The sequence below is a fragment of the Girardinichthys multiradiatus genome, chromosome 17 (assembly GCF_021462225.1).
Source record: "Girardinichthys multiradiatus isolate DD_20200921_A chromosome 17, DD_fGirMul_XY1, whole genome shotgun sequence".
NCBI lineage: Eukaryota > Metazoa > Chordata > Actinopteri > Cyprinodontiformes > Goodeidae > Girardinichthys > Girardinichthys multiradiatus.
In genome coordinates, this window is record NC_061809.1 from 7,982,800 (window position 1) to 8,000,996 (window position 18,197).

General features: G+C 39.5%; 1 protein-coding gene across 5 annotated transcripts in view; it reads left to right on the forward strand.

The window, feature by feature from the left end:
• osbpl8 (oxysterol binding protein-like 8) overlaps nucleotides 1-18,197 on the forward strand; it is a 98,840-nt gene that overhangs the window by 28,305 nt on the left and 52,338 nt on the right. For 3 of the 5 annotated variants that reach the window (XM_047389562.1, XM_047389565.1, XM_047389563.1), the window contains exons 3-4: nucleotides 14,046-14,082; nucleotides 15,565-15,747. In XM_047389562.1, the coding sequence (XP_047245518.1) occupies nucleotides 14,046-14,082; nucleotides 15,565-15,747 (220 nt within the window). Of the gene's footprint in view, nucleotides 1-1,280; nucleotides 1,371-14,045; nucleotides 14,083-15,564; nucleotides 15,748-18,197 lie in introns of those variants that run through there. The other 2 variants (XM_047389568.1, XM_047389567.1) reach the window with 2 other exon arrangements.

An 18,197-nucleotide genomic window follows, 5' to 3' on the forward strand; every position in this document is an offset into this window, starting at 1 on the left:
TGACTGAAGATGGGATTAGAAGGTTATTATTTAGGGTATCATTTCCACTGAAGCACATTCTAATCAAGTTCTGTGTCCTTACTGAATAGGATGAAATGGGACAACATGTAGTGTTCATGTGTGTTTCATTTTGTGGTGTGAGTACAGAAAGTTTAGTTTTGACTCATTACAACCTTAAGCCGGGCATTTTATTAAGATTTTAAATGACAGATCAATACAAAGTAATCTTTCATGCACTGTATTCAGCCCCCTTTACACTGATAGCCCTAAATAAGACCTAGTGTAACCAGTTGCCTTCATTACTCCATTAAATAGCAAAATACGGTCTACCTGGTTTCTCAAGGCTTCAGAAGAAATCATAATAAGTTCTTATTTAAGATTTCCACAAGCCATGTAGTGGACACTGCAGACCAAAATTCAGCTTCTGGCCGAAATGCAAAATGCTGTGTGGAGCAAAAAGCTTACACTGCACTTTACCTTGAACACACCGTCCTCGCCATGAAACATGGTGCTGGAGGCATCACGATTTCAGGGGGCTTTTGTTCAGCAGGGAAGCTGGTTAGAGGTAATGGAAGGATGGATGGAGCTAAATACGGGGAAATCCTGGAAGAAACAAGTAAACATCCAAGTCAATGGAGACCCTAGCCGAACAGCATGCATTTAGATCTTCATTAATGGGACCATAAAATGGTGCAGGGTGGCTAGGTTGTTAGTGAGCCCTCCTTTATGGTGGCCTGGAGAGGTTGCCCTTGTCACTGGTTTATTGATGCAGGGGAGTATCAGTCAGCAAGTGCCCAAGGAGGAGTAGTGTGGTTACAGTAACTGAGCTGGGTGGCGTACACAAATCCCCATCTTCAATAGTCTACCCCCTATATGTAGCTCACATTTTAGCTCTTTGTTAACAATAAATGAAGTACTTCCTTGTTTATTGTAAAGTAGTGGTTTGAAGTTTTGCTTCTGAGGTCGGTCTAAATAAAATTTTCAAGAGTTTCTCAGTCTGTGAAAAACAAGTTAAAGAAGGAGGAAAATCACAAGGGCTTTAGAGAATGGATGAAAGCAGAGCAAGAGTATTCAATGGCAGTGATGTAACAACCTCTCAGAAAGTAAACAAGTAAATTACTGAAGGCGTTGTGTGGTGGGGGGGAAATGGAGAGGAAGAGGAAGAAAGCAAAGAGAGGAGAGATCTCTGATCAGAGAGAGAGGGAGGCTCAAATTCTCCTGCATGTGTGTTCTCTCTGTCTTCTCTCCTCCTTTCCTTTCAGCGTGTGTTGGAGCTCAGCAGCACATCTCACCACTTTTAGTCTGAACAAGAAAGCGGTAGCAGCAGCAACAAACTCCTCTCGCTCCACTGACTGCAGTTCTTCTGTGCTGTAAGTGAACCTGAAAAACGTTTAGTCTCATAGCAGGAAGCAAGACTGGGTGGCTTAGACTGAGGAGTGGCTGGGTGATGCTGTGTGTAGTCACACTTGATATATGTTGCTCTGTAATTTACTAGAAAGTCGTTAGTTTTAAATAAATTTTCTATGTAGTTAAGCATAGTCATCAGTTACAGAGGTAAAGGATCATAAAAATGCTCAAATCTCATGTATGATTTCATTATTAGTTGTCATATTCTGAAAGTTTTGTATCGCGCCCGACTTCCATTGATTGTGGTTCTGATTCTGATTTGGACCAGGCCTAACCAGACATGCAGCTAGGGTCACAGGGTCGGAAATCAAACCCTTAGATGGTTCCATTGAGGACTCATAGCCTCTGTATGTGGTGCGCAGGCTCTAACTCTACGCCACGTGCCGCTGTATTATTTTATCTTTTAAAATGAACATCAGACCAAGAACTCTGGAAAGTTGAGACTGGAAAAAATTTAATTCTTTTTTTTTTATGAAAGATTTGTTGGAAACCTGCTATGAATAAATATAAAAAATGACTTTAAATCGACTGTCAAAGTGTTTAGACAATGATCCCTTGGCGGGTCAAATTTTAGCTATGTCTGGCACATAACACCTAGTGGCAGATAACCCTATTTTCTACCCACAAAAGTCAGGTACCAAACAACCAGAGCTACACATAAACAAACTAGTGAGCTGGCAAAATGACCAGAACCAGGCTGTCGTTCACTGCCTCGGTGTTTATTGCTTTAATTGGCTCTCAATTCCCTACATTAGTGAATGAGGAAGCCCTCTACAGGCTGACAGCTGAAGCATGGTCATAATGACAGGAGGTGCAAGCAGCTCCATGCAGAGGTACAAATACATAATAGAAACATAACAGCTCCGTCGTCATAACCCCTTTTCAATCCACCTATATTCCTAATTGATTTTAGCCCCTATCTGTAAATGCTGCTGAAATACAGAGTAAATATCCCAGCCTGTTCAGATGGTTCGGATGAGAACAAATAATTCTTTGTTTCTACGGTTCTTTTAAGTAAATATCAGTTTTCCAAGTAAGGGTTGTGTTTTTATTTTTATTTTCATTACAATAGAGACTCTGGAGGATTGTTGGCTGTGTCCAGTAGATGCAGCAGACAGGCTGGTACTGAGATCAATCAGCCTGACGGTACTAGCTGAGGTCTGTGCTTGTTCAGCTGCTGGAGTTTGCTGTCTAACTTCACAATGCTTCCTCCCATACCACGAAGATGAAGCTTTTAAACCATGATGCATAGAGATGAGCTGTTCAGAGCCTAGTTGCCCATTTACAATATTTGGCTTTTCTAAAACTTCGACCCACTGATACGTATTTTGGCTGAATTTTATTTCTTTTGAAAACCATCAATAGCATTCCAATGGTTTCTATTAGCCTTAAATCTGTCAGGTTTTTGTTTAAATATTTATATTGGGTGCAGAGGTGACGTCACACTGTGTGAGCGGGCAGCTGCCATAAAAGAGGTTGTTACTATTATTTAATAACAAAGGCAACTTGATTACTGACTTCACATTTGAAACGGTCTGTAGCATTTTATGTTGGTGATTAACACCGTTAGCATTATTACCAGTAAACAGCAGGCTTTGTGTGTGCTCCCTAGAGGATGTAAATCTTTCCCATAGGTCTGATATTTCCAAATCCAGCCTTTTCCAAGACAGACAGTGGATTAAAGTTTAAAGGGTAAAATGGAGAAGTTTGCAGTACTCCTCCAGGCTGTTATCTGCTGGAGTCTGAATGAGTCAATTCGCTCCCTCGCCATCCTCAACGTAACAGATTTCACCTTGATCAGTGGGAGGAATTGCTACATATTAGCCAGTGATTTGATGCTATCGACTGGGCTGCCTTAGCTGGCTTTCTACCATCTGACATTGTAAACTGTGACTGCACTGTAATACACTGCTCAAAAAAATAAAGGGAACACTCAAATAACACATCCTAGATCTGAATGAATGAAAAATTCTCATTGAACACTTTGTTCTGTACAAAGTTGAATGTGCTGACAACAAAATCACACAAAAATCATCAATGTAAATCAAATTTATTAACCAATGGAGGCCTGGATTTGGAGTCACACACAAAATTAAAATGGAAAAACACACTACAGGCTGGTCCAACTTTGATGTAATGTCCTTAAAACAAGTCAAAATGAGGCTCAGTATTGTGTGTGGCCTCCACGTGCCTTTATGACCACCCTACAACGCCTGGGTATGCTCCTGATGAGACGGCAGATGGTCTCCTGAGGGATCTCCTCCCAGACCTGGACTAAACTGTCGTCCTGGATAGTCTGTGGTGCAACGTGACGTTGGTGGATGGAGCGAGACATGATGTCCCAGATGTGCTCAATCCGATTCAGGTCTGGAGAACGGGTGGGCCAGTCCATAGCTTCAATGTCTTCATCTTGCAGGAACTGCTGACACATTCCAGCCACATAAGGTCTAGCATTGTCCTGCATTAGGAGGAACCCAGGGCCAACCGCACCAGCATATGGTCTCACAAGGGGTCTGAGGATCTCATCTCGGTACCTAATGGCAGTCAGGTTACCTCTGGCGAGCACATGGAGGGCCATGCGTCCCTCCAAAGAAATGCCACCCCACACCATTACTGACCCACTGCCAAACCGGTTATGGTAAAGGATGTTGCAGGCAGCAGATCGCTCTCCACGGTGTCTCCAGACTCTATCACGGCAAACCTTCTTGCCACAGCTCGCATTGACGTGCCATCCTGGATGAGCTGCACTGCCTGAGCCACTTGTGTGGGTTGTAGAGTCCGTCTCATGCTACCACGAGTGTGAAAGCACCACCAACATTCAGAAGTGACCAAAACATCAGCCAGAAAGCATAAGTACTGAGAAGTGGTCTGTGGTCCCCTCCTGCAGAACCACTCCTTTATTGAGTGTGTCTTGCTAATCGCCAAAGATTTCCCCCTGTTGTCTATTCCATTTGTACAACAACATGTGAAATTGATTTTCAATCAGTGTTGCTTCCTAAGTGGACAGTTTGATTTCACAGAAGTTTGATTTACTTGGAGTTATGTTATGTTGTTTAAGTGTTCCCTTTATATTTTTTGAGCAGTGTATAACTGGGATTGGATAGGAATGGATGTATTTGAATTCTGGTGATCTGGTGATATATTTCTGGCTCGGAATTTGATCTGTTTGTCCAGTAAAAGGTGCCTTGAGATCACATTTGATGTGAATGTCATCTCATGCTATATAAATAAATTGACTTGAAGGGACTGTGCTGAACCTCTAATATTTGTAAAGTTAAAGTTGTCTTGTTAAATTCCGACTGTTGTATGTAAAAATGCTGAATACATTAAGCTTCAGAATGTGATTGTTGTTTTGTTTTATTTTAGACTTCAGAGTGAAGTTTGGCCAAATTCCATTTCGTTTTTGGTTTTGGTTTCTCTCTAGCCATAATTTATGTTAAATTATTTTTCCTGCAGTAGTTTAGGATGGAATCTAAAATCTTCCCTTGGTTTTTCACAAGCTTTTTTCAGACTGAATGCCTAAGAAATATTTAACCTTTTTCATAATGTACACACAACAGGCCAACTGATGCTCTTTGAGCAAACCTAATGGAAACCTCATGCAGACTATTTATCCAAATAGTTATCATGTTATCCATCTTGATCCAGACTTCTCCGGTTGAAAATATTGCATTGCTGATTCTCTTCCAAGTGGGAATGTTGCCAAAACAATCCCCTGTGCGGTCTAGCTCATTGTATTTTTATTTTTCAGTGGGTTTCTCCTTCAAAATTTTGTTTGTATGGAGCATTAAGTACAGTCGTGCAACGTCATCCTAAAATCATGAATACTGCTTTTTTCTTTAATGACTTGACACCTGTGAGGCGAATAGATTGTATTTAATATTTAGGGTGCATTCACACTGCTGGTCTGGTCCAGGGATCGGTAAAAGTGTGAACCTTCAGTTGCCGCGGTTTGCTTTCACACTGAGATTTTTAGACCGGACCAGACAACGGCATGCAGTTGCAACGAATTGTTTCGGGGGCAGTATTGTGCTTTGTGGAGAAAAGGTTTGAATGATAGGGGTCTTTTTATGCAGCAGAAAATGGGAAGACTTCAGCAATAATTTAGCAAAACTAAGAATCACATTGTTTTCACAAATGGAGTAAAGGTTTTACAAACTCAAACTGTGTTTAAAAGAACTTGTGATCAGCCCAGGTTTTTCCCAATCGAGTTTTTATGCCTGTCTGATTCTAAGGGGGCCCTCATGTCAACAAAGTATTGAAAATTCTCCCTGGCTGGGGGCCGGGGGGTCTGATGTTTGGATGACATTTATACTTTAATATCTTTAAAAGGGGGAACACAAATGCTTGCCATACTTTCAGATTTTTATTAGTAGAATAACTGTTTTTATCATTTTTTTCTTCCATTTTACAATTATGCCCAACATGGTGTTGGTCTATGGTGTTCATGGTTGGAACTTGGCAAAATGTGAAAAGGATCAATAATTTTTTATTTAGCAAGTTTCAGATGAAGCCAAAGACAAGTGTTCAATCATGAGTACACTGCACACTTTTTGTGGGTAGTTCACAATGTCTGTAATGGTGCTAGTTTGGGACAATGTAAACAAGAAAGCTAAAGTACAGGAATGGTTAGCAGTTCCCCTTTCTCATCACAACTCCTCAGCTTCTTTGGATCAAAGCAATGAGGCCATAGACATTGTATCCCCACCGTCAGTCACATTGTTTTTTTGGATTGGTAATGGTACTCTCATTATATTGTTTAGCAGCAAATTCCTTCAGTCTTGACTCAGGCGTTTTTTCACACCATACCTGCTGCACTCTATAAACCCAAACAATGTGGTCTCACACCATGACGGTGCTGCAGGGGATAACTGGAATTGGGAGCTTTGATCAGGTAGAAAAGTTAGTGATGCACAATATGAAATATTTCTAGTGATAACCGATACTTTTCTGCTTGTCATGGCTGATTGAATATTTTTAATATTCATCATTATTTTCATGTAATTTGCAGCTTGTGCTGGAGCTATAAAAAACATATTTAAGTAGCTCTGGTTGAACTATAACACAAAACAAATGGTTTTGGCTCTTCAAATGTTTATTGTTTATCACACCAAAACGTTGTCATTTGCTGTAAATAACAGCAGCAAAAGATACAATTCATTAAAAGAACAAAGAGCGTTTATCTGCAAAGGTATTTGTGAAGTAAAGTCAAATATTTTTCAAACACAAAATTTTATGTACTAGCATACTGTATGTCAGCCTCAGTTGTAATAAATCTAGTAAAATAAATATGTGCTCAAAATATATGTGAATAATCCACAAAAGGTTGCCTGACTGTATCAGGCATCAAAGACATTTTATTTGAAAATCTTATAGCTCAAAATAAAATATCCCCCTCCCCCCCCGGGTTTCTTGGTTGGTTGGCTCTTCAACATTTTGTGCTGATGTTGCACATTTCACTTTGTCGTGCAACACTTCTGGTGCTTCCTGTTTTGTTGCTTGGTCAAAATAGCAGTCCTTATATCTAGGGTCCAAGATTGTAGCAAGAAAAAACAGGGACTCCTCCGTGTAGATGTGACTGAAACGCTGCTCTATGGCTTGCAGTAGGGTGCTCTTTGAAGTTTGAACTCCATGATCTGTTGGAACATTCCTATTTAACAGACGCTTTAAGGCTTCAATGGAGGGGATGACATGAGCTGTGGTGGCTGTAGCTGAACTTATGTCTTTTGTCAGCTGTTCACAAGGGTCAATAATAGTGAGCATGTTTTCAATTAAAGTCCACTGGTATGGGGTCAGATAAGCTGGTAACTCAAAATGTACTGCATATGCTGCAAGGGCTTGCTTCTGCCCCAACAAACTTCTCAGCATGTAGAACGTGTTGTTCCATCTAGTGGGCACGTCTTGTTGAAGCCTTGCCTCTTTCATGCCTAGTTGTTTCTGTAAGCTTTGAAGATGGGAGATGGCAAGCTGGGAGTGTCTGAAATGCCCAACTATCTTCCTGCAGATGGAAACAGTCTAAGATGCTTCTTTGGCTCAGCACAGCCTCATTTACAGCGAGCTGTAAAGTGTGTGCCATACAGCCCAAGCTTGCAAGCCCACAGTCCTCCATGGCCTTGATCATATTTCGTGCATTATCTCTGAGCACAACATGCACTTGGTCTTTTTTTATACTCCACTGCCCGAGCATTGTTTCAAAAGGTTGACCTGTCATCGTTGCTGTATGCAACCCGGGGGACTCCAGCATTGCTTTTTGGATGTTAAAATATTGATCAAACCACTGAGCTGTTAAGCTTAGCATGCTGACCGGACTAACATCTGACGTCCATATGTCTGTGGTAAAACCTACGTGCAGTCCGTTCCTGTTGATCAAGTTTTGGATATGTGTGGCAACGATATCATTGAGGGCAGTCAGGGACTCATCCGAGAAGGGATGATGTAACGTGGCTCCAAATGTGCTATCAGCTTACAATAACCTGGGTTCTCGACGACAGAAAAAGGCTGGTTGTCGAGCTTCTAAAACTGAGAAAAATGACCACACTGGTGAAGACATGTTTGTTCATTTATAGAAAGGCAATGACTGTGCCAACCCAGGGTCCTGCTAGTAAGGCACGCACAACCTGCACGTCTCAGCCTGCTTCGGGGCTGCTCTGCCTGAATAAAATTGCCCCCAAATTTAATTAATTTATCGACTATTTTTATCGGAAAATTTTACCTATCAGACAGATAAGAAATTCCACCAAATTGGCCAATATTTTATCGGTCCGATAAATATTGTGCATCCCTAATAAAAATGGATGCAAAAATTGCACCAGTAAGGCTTCTAGTATCTATTGTTAATATATTGGTAATTTATGATGCTTGGTAATCTAAAGGTCTCTGTTGATAAAAAATCTGAATAAAAGCATCTGTTTTGTCTTACCAACAAAGTGTCACAACAAGGTGCTATTAAAAAATGCAAAAATTCGTTTTGCCTCTTTGAATTTGCACTGTAATGACTTTTTCAGCTCACACAGGTGGCTGCCCATTCCTACTGCTGAATTACATCATGTTATTTACTGAAAATCAAAACATTAATATTAAACAACGGAGGCACATTTGAGTTCTCTTTCCTTTAATACTCAGAATATTAGATCTGTTTTACCCTCATAACAAGTTTGAATTTCAACCTGCCCTTTAGATATAGTACAAAAAATAACCAGTTGTTTTCATCTCTCTCTCTCTCTGTTGCTAAAAAGAAAACTGGGTCAGAAATGTGCTGCAAGTGATGTTCAAATGTTATGTAATATGTCACAGCGCTTTATCCCGCGTCAGCAGTACCCATCTTTTCATAGGAAATAAGAGCAGACTGTGTTTTAGCCTGTTTGTCCTGTAGATGGTTAGAGAGAAATAGGATGTGGTACAATAGAATATTAAGATTATTATAGGATTATATTATAATTCCTATTTTTGTTTATGGCTATAGGGTTGTGTTTGGTAAGTTCATACTCAGTTATATACAGCAGGTCGAAATTCAAATCAAATCCATTCCATTACAAACCAATCAGAGTCACACTTAGCTTTTAGTAAGTTGATCAGCAGGGCATTATAATAGCTTTATTAAAATCGTTAACCTCATGTTGGAGCAAAATATTGAAGCTTAGCTACAAAAACTTGAAAATAAAGGCATGCACCAGTTTTTCTGTGTCCTGTTTTGACAGAAAACCCTTTATTCTGGCAATGATTTTAAGGTGATATCGCAACAGAATGTAGATCAGAGTCTAAAACAACATCCTGCTCTATAGTCTTTAGCCCCATTGAGTCTAGTTGAGCGCTGATACTTACATTTTTGGGACCCAGAAACAGTGATTTCTGTCTTATCTGCATTAAGCTGGAGGAAATTCTGGCACATCCACTCACTGATTTAATGGACACACTGACTGAGTGAGTGTAGTGCATTATGGTCATGCTGTGACTGACATATAAAGCTGCATGTCATCAGCATACATATGGTGAGAGTATGTTGCAGTATTATAGAATATGAGCTAGGGGGACTCTATAGATGTTAATTCACAGCGGCCCCAAAATGGGCCCTTAAGGACCCCATAATTGTATTTCAGATAAGAGAGGTTGTACTCTCCTGAACATCGAGTGAGTTGTCTTGTGAAATTGTACAAATTCAGAAGACCATTTACCACTGATGAAATGCATTGTTATTTTATGGAATATACTGTGGGCGGTACTGATTTTCAAAAAGTATCAAACAGGAAGTCAGTATTTGGAAAAATCAGTTGTTAAATGGCCCAGAAACAACGAAAAATCCTTATACGGACTTCTGTAACGCAAACTATTTATTTCAAGTTTTTGCTCACAGTTCTTATTTGGCCACCCCATCTTTTTCTCTCGAAGTTCTGAAGAAACATTGTTATTCACCATTGTCCTTACCTCTTTTTTCCGTTCCCTATTAAAGCAGATGTGGAAACATTTTAATATTAGGTTGAGCATTTCAAATTACGTGTCGACACTGCAGGGCTGTTGTTTTTTAAGTGCAGAAGAGACTAGTTAAGAGTTTTAATGTGTCAACTTTGATCTGGTGTGTGTTTGTACAGACCAGGCTTCTCTTTGCACGGCTTAAACTCACTATTTTCTATGGTAGCAACTACTCCCTTCGTTTTTGGGTGTTTTCAGTTGATGATATGATTAGACTATCACACCGCATGTGTGGTCATGTTGACCAACATCCTGCTGTCTATGAATGCTGCACTCACAGGCCTCATCTTAGATCTGCTGTTTGGTTCAGGCTTCAGCTGTAACAGAGAACTGTTATATTATCTTCTCACGAGTGGAGTTTTCATCAGAATTTCCTTAAAACAAACAGGTTGTCAGCTGCCAGCTTTCCCAGATTTTCCCAGGACATGTAATGAACTGAGGAGACAGTTTGTGTTTGCCAGATTCCTGGAAAGGACATCAAGGGAGAGGCCCATAAATTTGTGAATACTTACATGATGATTTTTATTAAAGATGGTAAAAAAATTGAATGCATTAATGCAGTTTTCTTCTTCATGACTTGAGGTTTAATCATAAATTGATTAGAAGTTATACTGATTTAAATGAATGGCTTGTTACAAGACCTCTGCAGAGCTGAATGAACGTTCCAGTATGGTAGCTCCTGACAACTGGACCTGGACACCAGAACAGTGTTTGTTTTTTTGCAAGTGGAAATATTCCTCGACAACCAAATCTGTCTTTCATTTAAGTGAGGTACAAGTGTAGGATCGCTCCTTCAGCCAGCTGAGTAGCAGTGTGCAACAACAGGTTGGGGGCGGGGAGAGGAGAGAGAGAGAGAGAGAGAGATGAACACAGAATCATTTTATTTTTATAGGTTTTCTGAAATGGACAATAAATTTCATCACATTTTCTTTCATTAATTGTGATGACAAAGTAAATGATGATAAAATTCTTGAATATTTATCACAGTGCTTTTGGCTAACACTCTATCGCTGGATGCAGCCTATTGCATCTAAATAATGTAAAATAAACAAGGTATTAATGTTTTAATCTCCCATTAACCACCTTTGCCATCTGATCAGTAATCAATTAATTGAAAAAATAGTCAACAGATTAATTGATCAGCAAAATAATCATTAGTAGCAGCCCTAATCCTAAATAAATGTCATGGATAATAAAATATAATATCTACAAAAACGTCCTGAATGTAATTCTTATACATGTTTGATTTTGTTCAACTGTAGCCAATCATAAAACACGTCTGATCGTAGATACTCCCCTGTATGCCACCCAATGCTTGTCAGTTTGTAATGGTCCTAATATTGTCCTAACAAACCCTGTCATCTATAAATACATTCTCATTCTATATATTTTCCAGCCTTGATGCTCTTTTCAACATAACGTTTTCTCCCTGTTGGCCTTTTGTCATCTCAGCTTTCTCACCTGCATATGTAATAATCAGCCCTAACAACAGGGACGAAGTTCTTTTTTATCCAGCCTGGTCTTTTAGCCACTCAATCGAGTAAAGGGACCGTGGTTATTTTAAGTTTACGTCTTATTAAACCAATTCAGAGAATTTGACTGAGTAAGAATAGTTTATTATAGGATTAGACTCCGGCTGTGATCACGGAAAGCCGCAGTATTACTCAGGCTACAAAAGCTGATGATTGTTGCCGCAGATCCTAGCAAGAACTATCTAGGAATGCACCTGTCTCCCAGGCACAAAGCCAAGTAATCGTACCGTCTTGAAGTTGGAAGGCAGTGTTTTGCAAGGCAGAGACGGCGTCCAGGTATAACTGTACTTTCCAACTGCATGATGATCAGCTGAGTTGAGATTAAGGTTTGTTAATCGACCTCTGACGCTCAGTGACTGTTTTCTAATCCCTTCCTCTTTCCGCAAGCAGCTCTTGGTGTTATCTTCTTTTTCCTCAGCTACAATCTGTCAGGGTTCCAACTGAACAGCTTTTGGCAATTTTGTTTTCCCTTTCTTGGAACAAACACCGACGGCATTGTCTACCATGGCTTCTAACTTATTGAGCTACGTATGTTAACATTATTTTCTTCACAAATGTGATGAGAGGAACTGTGAAAGGAATTCATCAACAACAACCCAGAAAGGGGAAAGACATTTAACTATAATTGTACCGAACTGTGGAATATTTCCAAAATGGCAACTAAGACTTTTTCAAAGCCAAAATTCACTCCGTACACACATGCCTCTGTAGTGTCAAGCATGCTAGTAATTTATTCATGAAATTATGTTTTTAAATTAAATTAAATTAAGTTAAGGACCGCTTTGTGGCATGGTGTGGAAACAATCATCTCATCTTGAACGTGACTAAAACAAAGGAGATGATTGTAGATTTTAAGAGAAACAGGAATAAGTCAAAAACTATTTCCATCATGGGAGAAGAGGTGGAGGTGGTGGAGGAGTATAAATACCTAGGTGTTCACCTGGACAACAGACTAGAGTGGAAATGCAACTGTGAAGCCATTTACAAGAAGGGACAGAGCAGACTGTACTTCTTGAGGAAGCTTAGGTCCTTTGGTGTTTGCAGCAAAATGCTGCATATCTTCTATAAGTCTGTTGTGGAGAGTGTGATCTCTTCTGCCATCATCTGCTAGGGTAGCAGCATCAGAGCCAGGGACTTAAAAAAGCTCAACAAGCTGATAAAGAAGGCTGGCTCTGTTCTGGGGACTCCTCTGGAACCTCTGGAGATCATTGTGGAAAGACGGATTCTTCGTAAAATGAAGAACATTATGGTGAACCCTGAGCATCTTCTTCATGAGACTGTCCTACAGCAACAGAGTGTCTTCAATCAGAGGCTTCTTCAGATCTGCTGTAAGACGGAGCGCTACAGGAGATCCTTCCTGCCCACAGCCATCAGCATCTACAACGGCTCTTTGAAGAAACCTACATAATGAGATACAACAACATTTAATTTCCCTTTGGGATTAATAAAGTATTTTTGAATTTTAAATCAGCATTCTTTATTGTATACAATTTAAATTCAAAAACAATATTTATTTCTTATTCAGTGTAGGGCTGCGCAATCATTGTACACCCCCGTCGAACCTAACACGATTGTAATATCACTGTTGAACATTTTAATGATGATATGCTGCTCTTTGTTTATCATGACAACGATAGCAATTTTCTACTTCAGGTACAACATGTAGATCTCTATTAGGTGTGGGCAGAATAAGCACTAAGTCCATCCAGCTGGCCATATATATTATTGGAAAGCAGGGTTGAATACCCGACACCAGAAATGTAAATACCTACTACTATAATGTGCATTCAGGCAGTGCTTTGCATTGGTAATATTTCAGTTTGAGAACAGGATTTGATGCATAGTGCAGCTCTGGTTTACATTGTTCTATTGTGGACTACATTTGAACTAGTCATATTCATATGACTAGTTCAGAAGTATAGTTAGCTAAATCAGATTCCCCAAAGAAACTGTGTGTGTGTTTAAGTTGCTTCTGATCTGAGCTGGTAAAAAAGAATTTTTTCCTATTTTAAACTGAAGTGCATAACCATGGAAAACCTCAGTCTGATGGTTCTTGTTGACAAATGTTTTTTTATTTGTTTAGCTGGTTAAATTAGGAAAGGGATTTTCTTAGATTTCATTTATAACAAATATAGTTTGTCCTGACAGGGTGGGAAATTGAAATAAAATTACATCCTCGGTTGTTACAGATGTTATGTCTCTCATGTTTGTACTGTTAATTTAGTTATATTTTATTTAATTTTTCCATAATTCACTGTTATACCCTCCAAGGCCATTATTTTTTTTATGTTGTTTTAGTTTGTCTCATGAACATTTTCAGTTAAACTAATGTCTGTTTTTCTTTTGTTTGTCTCTTGTCTTCTTTTTTGGGGGGATTATTGTCACTTGTTGTCGTCCATGTGGCTACATCCTCACTTGCTGCTGCTGTTGCTGATGCTGCCCACTGTGGCCAACACCACTGCACGCAAACCTGCCAACATCTGGTCAACAACGCATGGTGGACATCCATCTTTTTCCTCTCCCCTCCTTTAATCTTCATCCAAAACTTCCAACTCACTTTTTCAATCCCTACAACTCTTTCCTGCTCTTTCTGTTTTCCTCTTTTACTTTTCTGTCTCCACCCCTTTTTCCCCCCTGAAGCACCATGCAGAGTTGAGAGAGCATCATGCCGCCTCTGGTAAGCCAGCGACCTCTCAGGGGAAGGGATTTGGGCAGTTTACACAGTCAGCAGTGGGTCCAGGGCTGGTATTTAGTCTCAAGTAGAACAGAGGAAAGTGTTCCACTTTACAGAAAAGAATACTAAAGTAATAATTCATTTTTTCAAGCTTTCCTGGGACATTTAAAATTGCATATTGTGGTTTTTTTAAGGAAATATATATATATTTTTATGCACAGTTCCTTTTATTAAAAGATTTTCAAAGGTATCATTTCTTGCACCACTTATTTAAAAATTCTTTTTGTGAGATTTAGTTTAAGGCCTTTCGTGGTTAAGTAAGGATAATTAATGGGCCGATATGAGATTCTCACTTTGTTGACCTTCAGTTAAAATACCATATCATAATACTGTGTCACAGTCTTAACACGAAGGTTTACAACAGAGTTACATGATACTTACAGCATGTTACATGTCTTCTGGACTGTGTGTTTTTCTCTCCAAAAGTGCAGCCTGAAAGTAAACCAAACCTAAAGAAGGTGTGAAATTCCCTGTCCAATTGTTCCGAGTCCACTGGGCTAACCAGGCGTAAAAACGCCAGAAGAAAACTCAATAAGAGGGATGCATGGTGCCCTTTTAGTTTCCACCCTGTGATTGCTAGTGGGTATACATGGCCTGATAAAGGGAAAGGGTTTGTAGCATTTTTATCAGCCGACTGACCGGCAGTGCACAGCAACTGCCAGTCAAGAGGAGGGGGAACACTTAATTACTCTATTTCCCAGACAGCTGTAGATAAAGCATGAGTTAAAAACAACTTTTATAGTAGTGGAAAACTGATAGGTCAGCCTATCAGTAGAATTTCAGGAGGTCTTTAGATTCTTGGCATGATTTGTATGGTTTTGCAAATTAAAATATAAAAACTATTGAAAACTGGGTCTATCACATAAGAGCAGCAACACAAACAGTTTTAACACATTTCAAGAGTTATATGAGGAGTACTTTTAAAAGTCACGTTAATTGTAAATCTGTAGAAACATCCAATGTTTGCATGCTCAAAAATAGCAAAATAAAAAGTCAGCAGTTTGTATGATTTGTACAATCTGGAGATTTCAGGTCTAGCTTCGAGCAACACTCAGTTCAACACTTTTCATGTGAATACTTCATCATAGGTGCTAATCTAAAATGGTCTCCCTTTCCTGCAATAACATCCATGCTTGTTTCATTAGCCACAGGTAAACAAGGTAGAGCGATAAGGGACAGGCTCATATATTTAGCTTATCAGCTCCTATGAAACATCATATTTCCAGTCATAAGACTTGGATAAAAATGAATGTTATGTAAGTTATCAAAATGAGTTATGAAACAGAGGAAGCACCGAAGTGGTACTCAACAAGAGGGCCCTCTGTAGATGTTCTCAGTTTGAAGTAAGAGATGGCCTAATGTCCTCTGTTTCCATCTCTGTCCCCATCCCCCCACCACCCTCTCATTTCCTGTATCCACCTGAAGCTGCTGTAACGTACAGCGATGACACCGTCCTTCTGACCCCAGGCAGGATGAGCCAACGGCAGGCGAAGGAGCGGGAGAAGGACAAGGAGAAGGACAAAGAGAAGGAGGCAGGCCTCCAAACACCCAACAGGGAACACATTGCAACCCCCTCTAACCTCAGCCCAGGGGTCAGCTACAGCCACGGTAGGACTGGCTGTATTGACACAACATTTACTTTCCTCTGTTGTAAATGCACGAAGGGCTCTAAATAACACACATTATCAGAGACAAAATATTTCAGGTCTTTACTCTTTAGCAAACGTAAGGGGATAACAAAGATCAGAATCAAGTTTTCCATCAAACACTCATATGCAAAATCCTTTTGGTTCAATTGCACCACTTTGAATTGGGGATCTGTTTGACCCTCAAAGAAAACATCATTATATTAAATTACTGGGGTTTCTCACATGGAGTTGGGGGCTCTTTCAATTTCTTTGTGGGTTGACTGTGCCTTCTTTGTTGTAACATTGGTGTATCTGTTTATATCAGTTTTTTTTGTTGACACATCTGTGGAGGGACCTGCAGACTCTCTGAGTGGATCAGATGGCCTTCATATCGCCCAGGACTTGCTTACGTAATCAGCTGAGATCCTTCAGTTTGATGTTTATACTATTTTATAGAATAAAATAGAAATATCCTTTATTTTCCCTTGTTTTTAAAGGCATGGGGTTACGAAATTACACTTTTTTTTTTTACTTTCTTATTTAGGACAAGTAGGGGACAATTCAGCCATTCTTTAGAAAAGATTTGGCTTTAAAAGTGCAATTTCCCCTGTTTTGCATAACAGTAGACTAGCTAACACTTAGTATAAGAGTTATTATTCTTTATGGAAGTATGTACCTTTGATTCAGTTGTGTAATTGTTTTAATAATTACTTATCTATAATATGCCACTGTGTGCTTCCATTTACAATTTGATGAATGAATTTAGGATAATTCTATAGTAAAATAAATGTTGTTTCAAGACAAACATGGATCTGGTGCATACAAAACATGTTTTCTACAGTGTAAACAAGGATCTGGTCCATGTTAATGTTTTCAGCAGGATCCCTTCACAATTTCTGTCTTTCTGCTAATTGTGATGAATATTTTCTTTAGTGATCAGCTGCAGCAGCAGGGTGGATTGATACAGGTTCCTGCTTTTTTTTTTCTGTCAGCTTCAGTCACCTGTGTTGTTACCATTAGCCACATTAGCCTCCAATGTCTTTCCAACTAAACAGGAGTAATGGAGGGGAAGCACTAATTTGTTCTGTTTTGTTGCTTCACTATTTAGTAAGCCGTCAGCTTATTAACTGTGTCCGTGAAGCTAATATTTAAAAAGATAGCATTAGCTTATGTCGTCTGGGAGGTCAGTGTCGTAGCATTAGCTTGTAGCATTAGCACAGCTAGCATGTTGCATCCTTCAGCATTTGTTTTTTTTCCTGCCTGTCTGTCTTATAGAGGAAATGCCTCTGAAAAGCTTGTTTGTGTTTGCCTGTTGGGCTAAAGAGATTAGCACATGTTGTTTTCTGGCTGGACTCACCAGGTAACAGTTTAAAAACGTCCAGCAGCTCAGGGAGGGGAAGGGCTAAGTGTCTCTGTTGTTGCAGTGCTGCTGCTGGAAGAAGTGCAACATTATGGGCAAGTGTGAATGGGTCAGTTTATATCGATTTTGATGCAGTAATTCTTTGAATAATTCATTTTTCTAGTATCGATTATTCTGACAACCCTGGTTTTAAAAAATAGCATACTAAAATAAAAAATAAGTGTCCCCACTGGGATTCTGATCTGATCACAGTATGTCACCAGTTGTCTGAACACCCACTCCACTCATTATTATCACGTGGAAGCTAGAAGGATGTAAAACAACTACAGCAGGAGCAGTAAAAACAAACTGCACAACTTCTGCAGTGTTTTTCCTGATCAAAGCGGCAGACATCAGTTGCAGAATAGTCAGATTAGCTGTTTTAGACTGGATTGAGAGGCAGCAGTGTAACTATCTAAGTATCTCTGAGTTGCTGAGAGTACGAGATGTTACAAATCTATCCATTTTCTCCCTGAATGTTCAGCATTGTCTACTCAGGGCCATCCGATTACTCTGGTCTCGCTTTTCTGCCTTTAGTTTTATTTTCAGGACTATATCTCAACGTGTTAAAGTCAGTTCCAACCAAGGGACATTTAATAATTTGGGGCTTTAATCAGTGTCGGCCTCTCTGTTAAAACCTGTAGGAAACATTGTAATTGTTGTTCCAGCATGTAGTTCAAACTTTGAATGCGTCATCTACTTGCAGTGATGCTACTTTAACAAAACTCTAATATAAAGTTGTATCTCTTTATCTTTAGGAGGATGTTATTTATTCCTCACACTGATAAAAACAGAACATCCCAGGATCTAAAATGAGGAGTCTTGCTGGGAAAAAATAACAGTAGGTTTCACCAAGGTCTTAAATAACTACTCATGCATCTTGTTCTGGTGTCACGGCGCCCTCTGCTGGGTTTATAAGGATTGTTCCACTGTGTCTGTTAGTGTTAAATATTCATGCAGGTCTTGTTAAATTCCAGCCTGGTAAGAGTGAAGTTTCTGCTAAGCTTGTCCTTGATAAAGATCCTTTAATG